Raw genomic sequence first — 19,522 nt, forward strand, 5'->3', positions numbered from 1 at the left:
GTCGTGGCTGTGAGGGTGTCACGGCTGCGAGCGTGACACGGCTGTGAGAGTGACAGGGCTGCGAGCATGACAGGGCTGCGAGGGTGTCATGGCTCTGAGTGTGGCATGGCTGTGAGGGTGGCACGGCTGTGAGGGTGTCATGGCTGCAAGCGTGACACAGCTGTGAGGGTGTCACGGCTGTGAGGGTGTCACAGCTGTGAGGGTGTCACGGCTGCGAGCATGACACGGCTGTGACTGTGACAGGGCTGCGAGCATGACAGGGCTGTGATGGTGTCATGGCTCTGAGTGTGGCACGGCTGTGAGCGTGGCACAGCTGTGAGGGTGTCACAGCTGTAAGCGTGGCTCAGCCGTGAAGGTGGCCATGGCTGTGAGGGTGTCACGGCTGTGAGGGTGGCATGGCTGTGAGGATGCCATGGCTGTGAGGGTGTCACGGCTGTGAGGGTGTCACGGCTGCGAGCATGACACGGCTGTGAGTGTGACAGGGCTGCGAGCATGACAGGGCTGTGACGGTGTCATGGCTCTGAGTGTGGCACGGCTGTGAGCGTGGCACAGCTGTGAGGGTGTCACAGCTGTAAGCGTGGCTCAGCCGTGAAGGTGGCCATGGCTGTGAGGGTGTCACGGCTGTGAGGATGCCATGGCTGTGAGGGTGTCACGGCTGTGAGGATGCCATGGCTGTGAGGATGCCATGGCTGTGAGGATGCCATGGCTGTGAGGGTGTCACGGCTGTGAGGGTGTCACGGCTGTGAGGATGCCATGGCTGTGAGGGTGTCACGGCTGTGAGGATGCCATGGCTGTGAGGATGCCACGGCTGTGAGGGTGTCACAGCTGTGAGGGTGTCACGGCTGTGAGGATGCCATGGCTGTGAGGGTGGCACGGCTGTGAGGGTGGCACGGCTGCGGCCCCTGCGCCTGCTGGACATATGCGCAGGCCTGCAGCCCCTCAGCCATGCAGAATGCCGCTCCCTGCAAACCCGCGAGGCCGGGGCCGGCTGCCTCCCTGCCCTGACACCAGCGGGCGTGCCGGGCCTGCCGCCGCGCCCCGGGGCTCCCCCCTCGCTTATTCCCACCTTCCTTCGAGGTGAAAAACTGGCCCGCGGGGCAAACGCGGGCCCCGGGGCGCAGTGCGGGGGCTCCCCGGCCGGGCTCCCTGCTTCCCCACACCGGGTTTTACCCGCCGCCCCGAGCCCGGCCCGCAGCCCGCCCGCCGCGCCCCGGGCCCCCGCCCCGGAAGTGCTCCCCGTTGCCATAGCGCCGCTGCCGGGAGGGCGGAAGATGGCGGCCGTGGCGGGGCCGGAGGAGCCGGAGCCGGGCGGCTCCTTCCGCCGTTACCTGGCGCGGCTGGGCGCCCTGCGGCCTCAGCCCGGCGCGGAGCGGCCCGACAGCGGCCGCCGCACCGAGCTCCACCTGCTCTTCGACCAGCTCATCTCGGAGAGCTGCGGGCCGGCGCCGGCGGCCGGGCCCAGCCCGCAGGTACCGCGGGGCCCGGCCGGGGAGCGGGGCCGAGGGGCCGGGGCCGGGGGGGGCCGAGCGACGCCGGGGCTCCCGCCGCCCGCACTGGCGGGGCCGGCGCGGGGCGCGCACACGCACGGGGATGTGCACGCTGGGGGGGGGGGGGGGGGAAGGCGCTCGCACGTGGGTGTGCACGTCACGGGAGTGTGCACGTCACGCGGGTGTGAGCGCGCACTTACACGGGGCTCTCGCCCACCTGGATGGAGGGAGGCATGGATGGATGGAGGGAGGGAGGGATGGATGGATGGATGGATGGATGCTCGCGGGGGGGACACGCGTGTGCGTGCCCTTAAACGTGGGTGCGCGCACCGAGGGGGGCGTGCAGGCGCTTTCCCGGGTGTGCCCGCCCACGGGTGCGCGCAGACTCGCGTGGAGGCGCCCGCAGCCATCTCGCCCGGTGCCTCCACGCAGCAGCCCTGCACGTACCAGCCTGCGGCTCCCCACGGGCCGTGGATTTTCCTGCACGTCTTCCGCTCCCCTCCCCACGGCCGCGTTCTCTCCTGCCTTCGCCCGCCCCTGGTTCCCATCCCCGCCTCTGCGGTGATTTGGGAGCTCCGCTGGCGTGTGCCAAAACCCTGCCGAAACCCCCGGCGGCGGGAGGGCGTGAGCGCTGGTGGAGATGGTGGGTGACACCAGTGAGTGGGCAGTCCCCACTGGAGGCACGGACTGGAGGCACGGGGACTTGGCAATTTTCACGGTCTGCTATTCAAACAATTAAAAAACTTTCAAGTCTTAAAGTAAGCCCTTGACAGCTGAATGCTGTCGTTTTGCAATACTGATACTGCCTCATTGGGAACACACCGTACTTCGTTACTACGCTCTAAACAGTGCCGACTTACCGATTTTTCTTCATTTTATTTCCAGAGTAGACTTACTTTGCATTTTGGAATTAAGTGATTTTTTTTTTGGACAGGGCTCCTTTTTCCCTCCTTCTGTTCCTTAACCTAACTTTGTATTTTTCTTTTGCCTGTCTTATTGGCTTTGGTTTTGCTCCCGTGTTTAAGCGGTATCCTTGAGCAGCACTCCTGCAATTTGAATCCATGTCAGCATATCCCTGCCTCGGGATGAAGGTCTGTAGAGAGCTGAGGGGAAGCTCACTAGTGGAAGTTTCATTCGTTTCCTTACATTATCCATGTGCATTGATGTTAGTGGTATCCACACGCAGATCTGGTTGTGTGATCAAAGTCTTAGCTGATGACGTGGTTTCCACCCTAGCTTTGTAGTCTCTAAATAATAAACTGAGGCTTTCTTTTCCAGGATGTTTGTGCTCTGCTTGTCCAAGCCTGTCAGCTGGTTCACCTTGATCAGGAACATCTTGTCAGCAAAGTTTGTCAGCTTATCCATCATTTACTTAACAAATTTCAGGTACGGAAAGTTTGGCCTTGTCCCTCCTTTTCCTGTGTGCTGGCTCCCTCATCCCCCACTAAGCCAGAGAGGCCTTCTGTCTCTTTTTATGGGGTATGGAGCTGACCTTCATGCAGAGTTTCTTGGATTTTCACTGTTTTGCTTGTTTGCTCTTAGCTGAGGTTCTGGTCTGTGGCTCTAGCATGGTTCCTCATATGAAAACAGCTCTCGGTCAGAAGCGATACACCATCGGATACGCTCTTGGTTATAGGACACTTGTGTTGATTTAGCCATTTCTTAAGTGTTGGCTGATTCTGTGATGGTGTGTAATTTTAACCTCCAGATCACCGGAGTCTGTAACCAATATATCTGGGTATATTGCCTCCAGCAGTACATGACGATGTTTTCTTGACCACAGTCCTTTTCTGTTATGACAGGTGATGGTTGATGAACAGAACTTGAATTTTCTTCTCTCCTACTGCATCTCTGCTCTTAAGCAGTGCAGCTCTTGGACACATGTTGAAATTCTGCAAGCCTTAGCAGCTCTTGTTTACAATAATGGACCTAAATGTCAGAAGGTGAGTTTACAAGCTAAAAGAAAGTAACCACAAAAATACTCGCACCCTTTTGCTGTTTCTTTCTTTTTTTTTTTCCTCCCAAAAGAAAGAATAAAAAAGTATCATGTTCTCAAATCACCACACCTTTTATGTTAAGAATAATCCCATTTAAATAGTGACTGATATTTGTGGAAAGGTTGAATTTCGGCTGTGATAGGTGTGTATACTAATAATCAGTAGATAACAAATTCTTCCCATGCCGAATCCCTCTATACCTGCAGGCTGCAGCTGTAGGGACCACCAATTACCCGGCTTGAGCCAAAGGCACGCTATTAAGGAAGGGCACCAGGCTTAGTCTGCGGACTAACCACCCTGGTATGCCTGTGTCTCAGGCAGGAAGAACGCGGGGAGCTTCAAATTGCACATTACTCAGCAGGCTCCATTGAGGATCCTGAAATTTATCCTGTAACCAGATCAGGTCTTTAGTGTGCGGTGGGCTCAAAGCCGTTTCAAACTGGAGACTATCGGGTATCAATCCTGAGGTTCGTACGAAGCTCCTCGTTGCTGCAGTGTGACTGATAGTGTTTGATATGCTGAATTCCTCTGCTGTCACCAGCTCTTGCCAGCTTGCAGAGCAGCTTCTGCTGTTGGGCTGAAGCGCAGGGTGGTGATGCTAGCAGTTTTGGAGCTGCCAGCTTGTGTGGGTTTGTAGCCTGTATAACCGCAGCAATTTGGTACAGCAGTTGTTACTAACTTAGCTTTATGTCTGGGAAGAAAGCACAAACTGGGACTCGGTCTGAACTGTGCTCACGCTCAATACTTCTTTAATACAAAATAAGAGAACTTTGGAAACTGATATTTTCATGTCATTTTAAAAAAACATAATCTGCCTATGGAATCTGAAATTGCAGCTGACAAATCTTTTGTAGCATAGATACGTTTAGCTACCAAACAGAAGAACCAGGAGGCTGGAGAGAAGAGCAGTGACCCCTAATGACTTTTGGTGGTTTGTTTTAGTATCTCCCAGATTTGCTGGGCAAGACTGGGCTCTTGGTGCGGTTCAGTGATTCTGCTCAGCCAGACGTGGAACTCAGGAGGGCAGCAGTACGCAGCATGGCAAACCTGTGTCTCAGGTGCGTACGAGCCTTTCCAGGTGGTGGAGTGGATGCTCTGGAAGTGGTGTGGATGATGGATGCTTTAGAAGATACACATCTGACAGCACAGACAGCTGCTCTGCTGTTTGTGTTAGGACCAGTAAGGTGTATATGCGTGAATTCGAAATCTAAAACTTTACTCCTCCGAGATATTGTATCATCTGTGGATAAAACTGTAAACTCTCAGTCTTCCAGAAATAATGTTAATGGAGATTAGTTTAGGGAAGAAAAGAGAAAGTGTTGTGCTGTCTGGTCCCTGCAGTGATTCTTTGGGTTAATTTTGCATAAGAAGTTGCCAGTTACAAGTTTTTATAGTGATTGTCAGTTATTCTTTTGCAATTCATCCATTTTTTCCATTCCATGTGTAAATATGCTGATGCCACAGCAACATCAAATCTTTATTAGCTGCTATACGGGAAAAATTTTGATTAACCAGGCTCTGTGGGCAAGCAAGCAATTAATAAAAGCAATAGATACTTGGACTTTCTGTAAAGAGTTTTCAGTTAATAGTTCTCCTGAACAGATGGCTTGTGGGGTTTTTTTGTTTTGTGGTTTGTTTTGTGGGGTTTTTTTGATTTTTTTTTTTTTTGTTTTTTAAAAACCAAACACAAAAGTTTGGAATTTCAGCACTTATAGATGAAGTCTGAAGAACTACTTAATGTAAATATGCAACATCTGGCAGTTTTGGGCATGATGATTTTTCTATGTGGAGAGTTGGGATTGTTTAGCCTGGAGACGAGAAGGCTCAGTGAGGATCTTACCGATGTGTATAAATATATGATGGCAAGGAATGAAGATGACAGAGCCAGACTGTTCTCAGTGGTGCCCAGTGAAAGGACAAGAGGCAATAGGCACAAACTGAAATACAGGAAATTCCGATTAAACACAAGAGGCGGGGGAAAAAAAGAAGTAAGGATTATCGAACACTGGAACCAGTTGCCCAGATTGGCCATGGAGTCTCCATCCTTGGAGATATTCAAAACCTGACTGGACCCGGTCCTGGGCAACCTGCTCTGGTTGACCCTACTTCAAACAAGGGGTTGGACTAGATGATCTCCAGAAGTCCCTTCCAACCTCAACTGTTCTCTGATTCTAATTTCAGGAAAACCACTTGCAATATTAGAGTTTTCCTGTGAGTATTATCAAACATGCCTTGATGGCTTGAAGTAATTAAATGTGTTGGAACCAGGTGCTTAGGAATCCATTACAAAAGAATTTGTTTAATGACTCTAAATCCACTGCAACAATGGCCAGCTCTTACTAAATGGTACTCAAGGTAGCAAAGATGAAGTGATGCGGTTGCCCTCTCTCTTCATGCAGTAAGTCAAGTGGATGTTAAAATGTTTCAGCATGTTAAGGTTGCCCAGACTTCATGGAAACTAGGGAAACGGCAAAAGTAATTCTAGGTCTTTTTCAATGTCAAATTTTGCCTAAAAAGCATTTATAAGCATGACAGCTTGTTAAGCTATGCTTAGAGAGTAATTGTAATTGAGAAGGTGGCCACAGAAGCAGAGGAGGTGTAAGGCACACTATGGTTGTCCTAGCTCTTTGTGCAGAAGGATTCCTTTTGTTCTTTATAGTGGTAGAGCTGATCCCTTTCAAAGAGCCGTCCATCCATCCGGGGCTGTGCTCTTCGGTCTAGCAGAGGGCTTGGATCTGAGTTTGTGTAACTGTATAAAGCTGTGGGACAGACTGTAAACCAACCATTTGTCTCCTCCTGCTTTAATTTTAGTGTGCCTGGACAGCCATACTTGGATGAGTCCTACAGAAGTGTCTGTTTTCAAACTTTTCTAAGTGTTTTGCAGTCTTCAAAAACCTCTGATGTAGATGACATCACTTTTTGCATGGTAAGTATGAGTCTGATTGTCTAGAATATTCTAATTAGGAGATTGTGCTGCTGGAATATTGGAATTTGGAGTATATGAAATTTGGAATATTGTCAACTGAGATTTTGCTTAAATAGCCTTTTTTTTTTTTTTTTTTTAAAATGAACATAAGTAACTGTCCCAGTAATTATGTTGAGCAAAACTGTAATTGCCTAGAAGGTCACTGGAAAGATGTGAACCTTCAATGTTTTGGGAAAGAAAAGTAAGTAATTCTGTGTGTTGGTTTTCAGTTACTGCAAAATGCACTGAAAGGCATCCAGTCGCTTCTCAATGGTGGGAAGATGAAACTAATGCAAACTGACCAAATTGGATCTCTTCTTGCAGTATTAAAGGTAAATACTTAAATCCACCTTGAGAAAGAGGCAGATACTGGAAGGTGCTTGTTCCAGGTGCTTGTTAAGTGGGAAACAGTAGGAGAAGATGAGAGAGAGGGAGCAGAGAAGCCTGAGCATGGGGGGAAATGTAGTGTGAGACGCAAAGAAAAAGACATTGAGTTTCTCTCGCAGCATCTTAACTGCGCTTTCCACACAAGAATGTGAGAGAAAGATGGGAGGTTCATTTTTTTGGAGCTACTTAAAATCCTTCTAGAGATCATTGAATTTCCGATGTTGCATAGCTGTTACATAGCATGGGAAAAGACAAGTCCTGGGGGAAGGATCACAAGCCCAACTGAAAATTGATGAACACCTGAGTAAATACACAGTAAATCTGTGTGCATCAAAAAGGAAAAGTATGCTAACGTTTTTGTTACTGTTCTAGAAATGCATGTTTCATGGACTGCCAGGACTGAGCATAGAAATGCCCGCAGCCTTGTACCCGGCTCCGTTGCCTCAGTATGATAAAAGGTCTCCCGTCAAACAGGAACCATCAGAACCAGCCGCCTTTAAGCAGACCGGGGTAAGCTGAAATTATTCTGATTCTACTGCATGCTCATTGTGCGCGTGTTTGTTGCGGTTGTATGTTACTTGACGTGATATTAGTGGCTAACAGGCTCTTTGTGTTCTGAGCATGTGATACATTTCACATTCTTTGCTTTAAAGGTGTTGATTATGACTCTCTGCACTGAGTAAAATTGCTTTGTAAACTGAGATGACGAGAACAAACGGCTCTGCAGAGATTGGTTTTCCTGAGTTAAGCTGTGTGCATCAGTTACTCATCTATAGCCAAGAATTCTTGGCCTGCAGACATGGGATTGGTGCGTGCAGACTAGCCAAAGCTTTTTATTTTATAAGTTACATTTTCTCTCCTAACACTTGCACAATTGTTTGACTCTTTCTTAGGGAAGTCAAGTTCATCCAGAGACTGATTTCCTCCCTCCTCCTCCATGTATTCTGCTTAATCCTTCTACAGGTTATTTTTTAACCCTGTAAACATTTTGGATTACTGATTATCTGAAAGACCTTAGAGAAAATAAAGTTGTATAGTCATGTTGACTTGTTTCTTTTTAGATGTTAAATACCTACTGTAAATCTAAAAGAACTACAGAAGTATTTAGTGTTCCTCTTCTTTAATCACTTTAGTTAAAAATCATATTTCAAACAGAAAGTTTTCTAGGAAATCTCTTGCTTTACTGATGAAGAGGCCAAAGCTTAATTTTTGAGGCTATTGAGATATAAACTGCGTACTTACATTAAGGTATTACTATACTGATGTTACTGTTGTTACTAAAAAGCAGAGTTTGCAGACTCTCAGATACTAAAGAAGTGGCTGTTTCTGTATGTACAGTATTGCACATACGTATAATTGCACTTCTGTGCAGTATTGTTGCATCAGAAGAATGCTAAATAGCTGTGATAACTCCTGGTTAAACTAAATCTCATCTAAAAACTCATTTAGAAACTTGTATAATTTGATGTTGATGTACTATACGGAGGGTACATGATTTATTATATTAAGCTCTGCTTTTATTGTGGATTAGCAATTAGTTTTGTTTTCAGATGAGACCTTTTTCCCTTAGTAAAAGATTTACAACTATAAAATGTTTGCATGTCTTTCTAGATATTATTTCAAAAGATTAAAAAAAAAAAAAAATCTATTTTTTGTCTTAAAACAGAACCGTAGAAAAAAATCCAAAGGGAAACAAAAGAAGGGAGAGGTTGGGGAAGAAGGAAGAGAAGATTTGGGTGATGCAGGAAATGAATCAGTCCTTGGAGCCGACATGCTGAAATTACACTTGGGGGATGTGCAGAACAGTCCCTGTTCGGATCCTCGGACTCGTGCATCAGATGTTGCATATGTGCCTGCTGGAAAGGATCACTTGTCTTCACATTATACTAGTTGGAAAAGAATCAGCAGCAGTGAGTCGGAATATTCTGATGCTGAAGGTGGAATACAGAGCAAAATGAGGTGCTTGTTGTTCATGTAAACGTAAAGCGTGGTAGCAGAGTGTACTGTTGTTCATGACAATTTAAGCTCATGCACCGTGTTAAAGCATACCTTCTGTTCCTGTAGATCTGGCACAAATGTTACATGCGTGCAGACTTTTACACTTCCACAGGATCCTAACGCTTTGTTCGTAATCAAAACTGTTGAGGAAATAACTTTTCCTTTTGATTTATGTGGTGATACAAGAAAATTGGAAGGCAGTAATTTGTATTGGTTTGAAAGTAAATTTGTTCTTTCTCTTCCTGTTCTTGTAAAAAATGTCTTGTCACAGCTAGCCACTAATATCAGTGAAAGGGGGTAAGTTCATTACTTCTCACTGCTGCTATTTCATTAATCTTTTTGTTTGTTTTTAAGATCTTACCAAGCCAATGTTCGTCAAGGGGCTCTAGCCTGTTTCCTTTCTGCTATAAAATCAATAGAAAAAAGAGTTCTTTATGGCTACTGGTCAGCGTTTGTTCCTGATGCACCGGGTATTGGCAGCCCCCAGTCAGTGTCCCTGATGACTATTGCTTTAAAGGACCCTTCTCCAAAGGTGAGGTAGTTCTGAGTAGAAAAAGCATTGTATTTTTCCAATGTTAATCTTAAGAGTTGTCTTCTCTGGCCTTCAGTAAGTACTTTGGCTGCTGTATCTGTGTTTCTTGGTCACTGTACCGCAAGAGATGAAAGAGGATGTGTTGGTTAAGGAAACAAAGGATTGGTTGTATACTGCTTAAAGTTATGGGAAAAGATAGTTGGAGTTGAATCTTCTGTTGCTGGAGAAAGAGACTTTCATCAATTTTAAAATTCTCCGTCAGCTCAAAGGAGGGTGTTAAAAGTGGGTAACAGGAATGTTTTATCATTTCAGACCCGTGCCTGTGCTCTTCAAGTTCTCTCAGCCATCCTGGAAGGTTCTAAGCAGTTTCTTTCTGTTGCTGAAGATGCTAATGATCACAAGAGAGCTTTTACTCCCTTCTCTGTAACTATTGCTTCTAGCATCCGGGAGCTGCACCGCTGCCTGCTGCTAGCCCTGGTGGCAGAATCCTCTTCTCAAACACTGACACAAATAGTCAAGGTAACTGTACTGTAAATGTTTCAGATGCTGCCCCGGAGATGATATTGGTCTCTAGATTAAGTCTTGAAGAAAGATTGCACAGAAGTTACTGTAGCTGTTGAGGACTGAGGCGGGGGTGGTGGGAAATAGACTGTTGTTGTCTCACAAGGCTTCATTGACTGAGTCTTCCGACAGAGTCCTAGGGTTTCTTTTCTCTTCAGCACAATTCTCTCGTTCCTGCATTTCTTTCGTGTAGTCTTTCTGGAGCTGAATGAACCTATGAAATGATTCTGAAGACTCACGTTGGCTTTAGAAATGGAATCCAAATTGGCAAAAAAAGCTTTCCGTGGGCTATTGAAATTCCTTGGTCTTTATGCCAGGTCACAGTAGTTAAATACTTGTTCTTAGGAGCCAAGTTTGTTACCAGTTTTCAAACAGCAGATAATTGGGGCATTTGTTTTCAGGTGCCCTCAGATAATTAGCTGTCTAAATGACCTAAATTGCAAATGTAAAAACAAATCTGTTGGAGGCCAGGCTGACATTGTAACCACCACTCCATGTATGTTCTTTTGTGTGTTTCAGTGCCTTGCAAATTTGGTTTCAAATGCACCATACAGCCGTTTAAAACCTGGGTTGCTGACAAGAGTTTGGAACCAGATAAAGCCATACATTTGTCATAAAGGTTTGCATTCTGTTTGGCTGGAGCCTCTGTGTCTATGTTATACCTTAATTCAGCATTGGTTATTACAAAATAATTGTGGATTTTCCCCCCCATGCTTCATAAATACGTAAACATATGTATGGGTATCGAATTATATGTTATGATCTCTCTTGTCTGAAAAGTGTTGAAGAAGGATGCTGATGTGTCAGTGAGATGCTAACGGACTGGCTTTTTCTTCCCCCGCCCTGTTCTTTCTTGCAGATGTTAATGTTCGAGTTTCTAGTCTCACATTATTAGGGGCCATAGTATCTGTCCAAGCACCTTTACCAGAGGTGCAGTTACTTTTGCAACAGCCTAGTTCTTCAGGGCTAAGTAATAGTGGTAGCGCAACCCCTCACCGTTTTAATTCTTCTGAGCAGTGGAGAAAAGCACTCCCCTCAGAAGGGGAGCCTCTAGATAATCCAGCAGGATGTACATCTTCAGAACCATGCTGGCTTCTCCGTCTCTGCGTTTCCATCATTGTTCTGCCCAGAGAGGATTCCTGTTCTGACAGCGATGCTAACTTTCCATCGTTTTCCAGCATTTATGAACCCTGTCCCCTTCGACTGGAATCCTTACAGGTGGGGATGAACAGCTGGCTTGTAAAATGAATAGCTTGGTACAATATCAAATTACTTCATGTCAGCCAAGCCTCAGTTGTGGATTGCCTTTGCTCCTAGTTCTTTCAGTGAGATTTAGGCTAAAGCATTTGCTAGTGCAGCATGTCTGAGCTGCTGTGACTGAAAGAGCAGTAACGTTTTGTTTCCGTGCCTGTGGCCACAGCATAACTGTCCCATAGTAAACCTGCTGCAGTAAGTTCATCTGCCTGTGATTTTTGTTACCTTCGAGATTTTTAAATATTTAGGGGTGTGTGCTGGCGTCTGGTGAAGGCTGTGAGTCTTCCCCATGCAAACTCCTCCATACAGAATCTAAATTAAAGTTTTGCTGGAAAACGGTGGGGAAGAACCTTGCAGTCAAAGAACAGTCTGCAAGGGACTATGGAGTGATGCTGGTATGACTAAAGGAGTACCTGTGAATGTTGAGACTTGGCCTTGGTTTTTTTCATGTAACCACAGAAAATAGTAAGATTCTGTAATGTGTATCCCAAGGAGTCTCACTCTTTTTCTGGAACAACAAATATTTGTTAAATCCAGCTTCACAGAACGCAGCAGCAGTATTACAGGAGATGCAGAATGTGTTGCTCTTACAGGCACTCTTGCTTAGTTTTTTAGCTACAGGAGACCTCATTTACAGTAAATAATTCATTGTGTTGCTACCTGATAGTGCTTTTGTGGCCCTTTTTTGAACAAGATCATGGAATAGAGAGGTTTTTAATTAGCTGTAGTATTCTAGAAGTTGTGCTGCAAGGTGTGTCTGTTACATCAGAGTTTAGTATATGGTCCCATGTTGGTTAGCCCATTAATGTCCTCTCTGTGTGTATCTGGGGTATTTTGGTTTGATAGAAGGAAAAAATGCTGAATGGAACTTCTTTTGTTTGTGTTTAGGTGTTGGCTCTTCTTGTAAAAGGTTATTTCTCTATGGCTCAGAGCTATTTCCTAGAACTTGGAGAAGTGGCTTGCAGATGCATGGAAGAAATGGATCCATCCATTCAGCTTCATGGAGCCAAAGTAAGAGCATGAGGAAACATCAACGTTGTTTTACCAAGTCCATTCTATCTATTAGGGTGCTTTGCAAATACAGATGAGTAGCGATGAATATTCAGAGCGTCTTTGTGTGTTTGATGTAGCACACCGTCAAGAGCTGGTGTCTGCTGTAGCTCTTTGGGAAGTGCAGTACCCTGACACTTTGAGAAATGCACCTTCTGCTTCCAATCTTGAATTCTTAGCAGAATTTTGTTGCTGTGCTGAGTCACCAGGAAGCTGGGGAAATGCAAGGACTATAACACTGGCCCTTCCCTGATTTGCATCGGCTGCTGCAGGAACTGTAGTCTGTCACCCAAAGGAAAGCTCAGAGGGATTTCCTCTTTGCGTGGCAATTTGTTATGCTGTTCTAGCTGGAGACTTTATGTAAGAAAGGCTTTTCACCTAATTTCTTCACTAGCAGGGACAGAATAGAGTCCAAAACAATACTGAATCTTTTATTTTTATTCCCTGGGCAAGTAAGTATAGTCCTAGGTAAGGGTTGCTATAGTTCCATGGTACTTGAGTCATCCTTGGTAAAGACCTAATTTGCTTTTTGTTTCCTTGCAGCTTCTGGAGGAGCTGGGCACAGGTGTACTACAGCAGTACAAACCCGATTCAGCCGTTGCCCCTGATCAGAGAGTACCTGTCAGCATGGTAAGTGTGTGGGCTCCCTCTGAGATTCCACTTCACTGAGCTTCCTTTCTTGAACTCTCTGCAAAGTTACTGGCACGGATACAGATAAACCAATTGCAGGAAAGCAGAAAGGGACTCAGTACCCTGTGGCTTTATAGGTGCTGATATATAGAATTTTTGGAGACTTCCTGCATTATTTTTGCATTTGTTTTTGTCTGTAGGCAGGCGTGTTGTTTTTTTGTGGTGTGGGTTTTTTTTTTTTTCTTTTACATGATGTTAACACTGCCTCTCTGCCTTTCCTCGTCCCTCCTCTTCCTGCCTGCTGTAAGTCAGAAAGCTGGAAGAACAGCGCAGGTTTTGCATACGTCATTACTGCTGCGTAAAACCTAGACATACACTTTTAGAGTTTTGGTGAGTTTGCATCGTTACAAGAGCCAGCCTGTGTGTTCTGGCTGCTCACAAGTGCAGAGAAAGTGGCCAGAACCATAATATATGTGATTTCAGAAAAATTCATTGTTTGAGGCTGTCTGCTGGATAAGTTTGCGGAAGCTGAGGAACTGGCATTCTAGTAGTAATGTTGGCCTGTTTGTCTTGCTTCTGTGAACACAAGGCAATTTTAAAAATTTCTTTGGCGTATGCTAAGTTTTGAGCCGGTCACCAGTGACCCTCCAGGGTAGGAAACGTGTCCAGTTGCACCGGCTTCCTGTCACTTGATATGAATGTAAATTGTCAGGCAAATGAAAATACCCAGCTGTGTGGATTCAAGAATGGAATCGTAATTCTACCTAATGCAATCTAATCTGAGTGTATGTGGCCTTGAGAAGGAAACAAACAGAACTCAGTGAATAAGTACTTGATAGCAGTACGAAAATGTCTTTAAAATGTTTCTGAATGCTAAGTAGTATAGGCTTCCAAACAGTTGTAATCACTTTCACATGTGATTATGCTACCTGCTGTGAGTATGTCTTAAAGTTGGTCATAGAAAAAGACAGTCTATCACAGAACTTAGGCATAATTGCTGAGTTTAAGTGGGTAAACCTGGCTGCTTCTTCTGTAGGTTGTAACTTTCTGGACTATGATGTTAAATGGCCCTCTACCTGGCACTCTTCAGAACTCTCCGCATGCGACTCTTCAGACAAGCGCCTGCGATGCCCTGTCCTCTATCCTGCCAGAAGCTTTCAGCCGTCTGCAGGTAAGAGAGCACTCCTTTAAGTGTGGCATTTTCACCTATTGAGGCTTTGTTCTTGTCTACCAGATTACAGGAGTGTAAAGCCTTTTCAAACTTATAAGGAGAGGGTAGAGGAATCTGCCAGAATTTTTTTTTTTTTACATTCTGAACAAGTTGTGACTATTGAAGACTGGAAAAGGCAATATTGGGAGTAATTAGCCTGTCAAAACAATTAAACTGTGGGTCACAGAAGCTGCTTGGCCCTGCCATGAATACTCAGCCTTGGTGATGATGCACGGGAGATGGAGGGCAAGAATTTCATTGCGTGAGGGAGGGGTGAAGGGTTGTTATTTTGCTGGTTAAGCGCTTGAAGAGACAGCTGAGCTAACAGCCATGGACTGACGTTGTTCACCAGTTTGCATGCATGTTTTTTCTTTTGGCTGGCTTTTAAAACACTAAACTGCAGTGATTGCCCAGGCAGAAGCAAACAAGTGTGTTGGCCTTACTCTCCTTTTGCAACGTGAAATATACTTTTAAACATGAAAGCCTTGGCAGCGTATCACCGCTGCATTGTGCAGCTCCTTTCATGTCACTGTGCCCTTCTTGATGGGGAGTACTTTGCCAGATTTCATTTGCCCAGGAATTGCTAGTACAGCAGTATCTCTGGAATTCTCAGTCTGGTTTCTCCAAGTACAGCATGTACTTCATCACTCTGTACTTTGATCCCATACACTCTCTTGTCCCTGTGGCCGTGTGGGGTCAAGTCAGTGCCCACTCTGACCCTTTGCTCTGATGAAACAAAATCTTTGTCATGGGTTGGTAAACTGACAATCTGCCCAGGATGAACTTAATCTGCCTGGCTGTCCTTGTTAATGAAGGGGAAAGAGTGAAGTAAGACAGGAAAATGCAACCGATCCAGTCTGTTTTACCTCTGATGGGCCCTGCCTTCTGTGTTTGGATGATAGTTAATATTTTGGTTTCCTTTGTGGTCTTATCTAACAGCAACAAGATCACGTTTGCTGGAAGCATTCCCGTTTCCTGTGCGGCATCCTGAAATGCCAGTCAATTTACTTTAAAGAAGAGAGTACACTCTGAATGGTAACTTCTATAGATTCCACATATTAGGGTCTTCCAGAGTATTTGTCAGTTGTCATCTTTGTGGGACAGAGATCTTTTCAGTGCCTCTCTATTGCCATGCCTGCTTGTCGTTGCAGAATGACCAGCAGATACTGTGTGTCACTCTGCTTCTTGGCCTGAACCACAGTGAGAACCCGTTGGTAAAAGCTGCTGCCGCACGTGCGCTTGGAGTCTACATCCTCTTCTCTTGCCTTCGGCAGGTCAGAACTGGCCCATTTTTCTTATTTTGAGCCATTTTATAATGGGTTTAATGAACCAGAAGATGTGGAACGTGAGTTCTTTTGGAATGAATTGGCCTCCTTTCTTGCTTTTGGTCTGTAGTGTGTATATAGCTTTTCTGTACTGTCTCCAGACCTGCTCTTGCCTCCTGTGTGGTGAACAGAACCAGTGTGGTTTTAAGAGACGAAGCAGAAGCCAGGGTGCCTCATAAGTGAGAGCAAAAGGAGGGAGGTCAGGATCTTCCCTGAGGTCTCAGGGACACAAGTGGGAGAGGCTAGTTGGCACAAAGGAGCTGCAAGAGATGAGGTAGAGCTGGGACGAAGGCTGTACAGCGCTCGGTAGAGTTTAACAAGTTTTTAATGGGAAGGCTTCAGTTTTGCTTAAAACTAAGAAGTAAATCTCATTTAGAGAAAAAGGCTCTCTTGTTTCCACCAAAAAATTGATCTTAGCTTGGCTGAGCTGGAAGACTCTGTAGGTTTTGCAGTGTGGCCTTACATGGGTGATTGTAATAAATTTATGCAGTAGCTGACGTTGAGATTTGAGTCCAAAATATTTTGAAAGAAAATCCTTTACCATAGGCAAGGGATTGAAAATGAAATGTAATGTGCCACAGAAGAGAAGATTAGACAGGCAGCTCAACAGGGAGTCTGGAGAGGCAATTACTTTCTTAAGAGTGGGATTTGATGAGTATAAGATTGGCAGTCCAGGTAATTATGTTAAAATCCAAAGTAACTAAAGCACCAACGAACTTAAATAATACATTGAAACCTTTCAGCAACAGCTACCCAAGAGAGTGGTGAACTTGGTCAGCGTGCAGGCTTAGACTGTTAATTAAAGATCAAATAAAGCTGTACAGAGAGCACCATAAACACATTAAAGGTTGTCACCTAAAAAAGAAGAGTATATTAGTAGAGCTGGTCTCTGTGCAGCTATCATTTTCCCTAGAAAGGCCAGAATGTATCTGTTATTAAGGAAATCACCTGAGTTTTTAAAACTTTCTAACTTTGCAGCAGTTTTCACTTTTATAGGATGTGATGTTTGTGGCAGACACAGCAAACGCTATTCTGAATTCCCTCCACGACAAGTCTCCGAACGTCCGTGCCAAAGCAGCTTGGTCCCTGGGCAATCTTACAGACACGCTGATCATCAACATGTACGTAAGCGCACCTTGGCCCGCGGAGCTCCTCTCTCTGCCCGTATTCCCAGTGGGTCAGACGGAGGGTACTGAATCTACTTAGTATCAAAAAAGCCAAGCTTTGGCTTGGGTGCTTCTTTTTAACCGCTCTTCAGCCTGTGCGTCTGCCGGTGTATGACGCTGTATTATAAGTATCCCGTATCCATCTGGGGTTGAGTTCTACTAAACTGCTTGGGTTTTGGTCTTTCTAATCATTAGTTCCGGAGTATATTCCAAGTTTACTTTTCAGTTTTCTATTTCTTGTATATTGCTTTGTGTAATTGCATGTTCCCTGGTTAATTTACTTTCAACGTAACACAGAAGTAAAATTAATAAATATTTAACACTTCCTCGAGCCAAAGACTGAAGGAAGTCTAACCTACTGTTACATTTTTAACAGGAGAAATAGTTATCATATATTCCTGCTACAGAATTGCCTCTGAGCAATTCATTGCCCTCTGTTTTTTATTACAGACTTAATGCATTGCTAACCGGCTTTCTTGCATTGATAGTTTGGTTTTAAATTAATAAACATAGTGGTCACATGTAGTAAGGTCTGCCTTACATATTAGCCTTCTAAAGAGTGAAGGTTGTTCATACGCCTTTATAAAGGATTGTATCACATCTTTGGGGATGGATCATCTGAGCTGGCCTTTCACAGTGCGGTTCTTCTGCTAGGGAAACCATGGGACAAAGTTTTCAAGAGGAATTTTCTGATCTCCTGCTGTTGAAAATGTTACGGTCTGCGACTGAAGCATCAAAGGACAGAGACAAGGTACGACTGAGGGGAAGGAGGCTGGAGTTATCATCGTGTAGTTAACTCCTTCATTTTTATTTAAAAAAAAAAAAAAAGAAAAGGGAGAAAAAGCACCAGTTACTTTGGGGTGTTTTGCCCCAACAGACGGGGAGCTGCAGCTCAGCATCCTCTCCTGAGGGCTGGTGTTTGGAGGTTTCCCATGTTGTTTGACCTGCAGGGCATTTGATTGCACTTTTCCCCAGTGCAGGGGGCTGGGGTGGGTTGGTTTGTGGTAGTTTGGGGTTTTTTTTCTTTTTTTCTTTTTTTCTTTTTTTTTCAGTGTGACCATTTGCAGAGAATGATCTTTCTAGTGGCATTTAGGAAGTTACCGTCTGATAAGACACCGGTCTGATTCCAGATGGGCTCCTTGTTGGCTCTGAGCATGATTTTTTTGTAGCAGGTTTGACAAAAGCTTTGCCTATAAGCTGAAAGCCAGAATGGTTTTTTTTGTGTATGTGTGTTCCAGGTAAAGAGTAATGCAGTCCGGGCCCTTGGGAATGTGCTTCATTTCCTTCAGCCGTATCACATAGCAAACCCCCGGTTTAAGGAAGCCATTGAGGAATCTCTTCAGGCCCTTATTTCTACTGTTCAGAGTGAGGCCACGATGAAAGTGCGCTGGAATGCTTGTTACGCGCTGGGGAATGTATTTAAGAACCCTGCCTTGCCACTCGGTGAGTAACTTGTCCCGCTGGCTTTGGATTTGCACAGCAGGTTGTGGTTTTGATAAGAAGGTCTCTGTTAACAAATGTGTTGGGGGGGGAAAGGGGGAGAAAGCAAACTGAGCTCAATCTTGCTGTCATAGCTTTCCCAGAACCCTTGCCAGTGAAATAGGCTCAGATCCTGCGGATGCTAATACAGGCATAACTGCGCTGTATTCAGTTGGATCTGTCATGTTAGAAAAGAGCGTGAGGATGGGATTATAGCTGTGAATAGATGCAAAATGTCGCTTTTCCTCTTGCAAAACTTCTGAAGATTAACTTTTTTAACTAATTTTTCATTTCATAACCTCTGATTCTCTCATTTGGACCAGAATAAATACAGTAAATGTAAGCTGATTAAATATTTAGGAGATACATTTACAGTTTTGTATATTTTGACTGATTGAAAAGGGTTTTTTGGTTTTGTGTTTTGGTTTTTTGGGTGGTTTTTTTTTTGTAGGAGAGGCTCCTTGGACCACGCAAGCATATAGTGCACTTTCCTCAGTAGTGAAATCCTGCAAGAATTTTAAAGTCCGAATCAAATCAGCCATGGCCCTCTCCATCCCTAGCAAGAGGGAATGCTATGGCTCCACTGAGCAGTTCTGCCAAATCTGGAGTGCCTTGGTGGTGGCCTTGCAGAAGAGCGAAGACACCGAGGACTTTCTAGAGTTCAAGTACAGTGCCAGCCTCAGGACACAGATCTGCCAGGCTCTGCTTCATTTGTTAAGCCTGGCAAAGAGCACAGACCTGCCAGTCATTTGGGAAACCATAAGAGAAGATGGGGATGCGATCAAATCCTACGTCTTGCAATATCTGAAATCCGGAGTTGAAGAAAACGAAGCGGGAACGCGCACGGACTTGTGCGAGAGGGAGGGAGTATTAAAAGGAGCTATCGAACATCTCGGTGGGATAGAGAAACAGCTGGAGGGCAAAGCTAGGGTAAGGGTGTCTGTTTATCTGGAAGATGTCTTGACAAACCATGCCAATGCCGCTGAATTAACAGAGGCTTAGAAAGAAACGCCTGTTTCAGTGACCAATAACTTACCCTTCTGACTGGGCACAGAGAAGAAACGCACTGCTTTCACTTACACAGGGTATCCAGAAGACAAATTTCCTGTTGTTGGTATTTAATAAGTTTGAAATAAATTGTTTAAATCATTCATAATGCCTGATGAAAAGATCGGTAGAACTTTTTTTTTAATATATATATTTCTGTGAGCTCTTAAGTTGTCCTCACTTGGTTTTGTCTGTACACGTAACTGTTACAGTGTCACCACGTGGAAAACAAATGCCTTTTCCTTCTTTGTATGTTTTATAAAAACAGCCTGTTCTCAGCTTACCTAAAAGCATTTTGTTACTATTGCTGCTGCATTCAAAATCATGTTTGTAAAGGAGGGGTCTGGAAGAATTTTGTTTTTTTCTGAGCACTGCAAATGTTGTCACTCTTGTGTTCCTGCAATAAACCTAAATATGCCAATATTTGAATCCTA

At 44.9% G+C, this 19,522-nt stretch overlaps 1 protein-coding gene across 1 annotated transcript; it reads left to right on the forward strand.

The window, feature by feature from the left end:
- The first annotated feature begins 1,231 nt into the window (after positions 1-1,231).
- HEATR6 (HEAT repeat containing 6) lies at positions 1,232-19,522 on the forward strand. The gene is made up of 20 exons (XM_075517672.1): positions 1,232-1,469; positions 2,766-2,873; positions 3,290-3,430; positions 4,427-4,542; positions 6,296-6,410; positions 6,680-6,781; positions 7,209-7,346; positions 8,503-8,795; positions 9,189-9,366; positions 9,679-9,885; positions 10,447-10,546; positions 10,787-11,145; positions 12,070-12,192; positions 12,775-12,861; positions 13,898-14,032; positions 15,223-15,345; positions 16,393-16,517; positions 17,217-17,313; positions 17,801-18,005; positions 18,493-19,522. The coding sequence occupies exons 1-20, from the start codon at positions 1,272-1,274 to the stop codon at positions 19,041-19,043; spliced, it is 3,501 nt and encodes a 1,166-aa protein (XP_075373787.1). The 5' UTR covers positions 1,232-1,271; the 3' UTR covers positions 19,044-19,522.

Source organism: Mycteria americana, chromosome 15, assembly GCF_035582795.1.
Source record: "Mycteria americana isolate JAX WOST 10 ecotype Jacksonville Zoo and Gardens chromosome 15, USCA_MyAme_1.0, whole genome shotgun sequence".
Classification (NCBI taxonomy): Eukaryota; Metazoa; Chordata; class Aves; order Ciconiiformes; family Ciconiidae; genus Mycteria; species Mycteria americana.

What these genes read in the sequence shown, in the direction of transcription:
- HEATR6 (XM_075517672.1), top strand. Translation starts at nt 1,272, where the DNA reads ATGGCGGCCGTGGCGGGGCCGGAGGAGCCGGAGCCGGGCGGCTCCTTC. An exon ending in GACACGCTGATCATCAACAT is followed by an intron (nt 16,518 to 17,216) that starts GTACGTAAGCGC and finishes TTCTTCTGCTAG; the next exon opens with GGAAACCATGGGACAAAGTT. An exon ending in CATCAAAGGACAGAGACAAG is followed by an intron (nt 17,314 to 17,800) that starts GTACGACTGAGG and finishes TGTGTGTTCCAG; the next exon opens with GTAAAGAGTAATGCAGTCCG.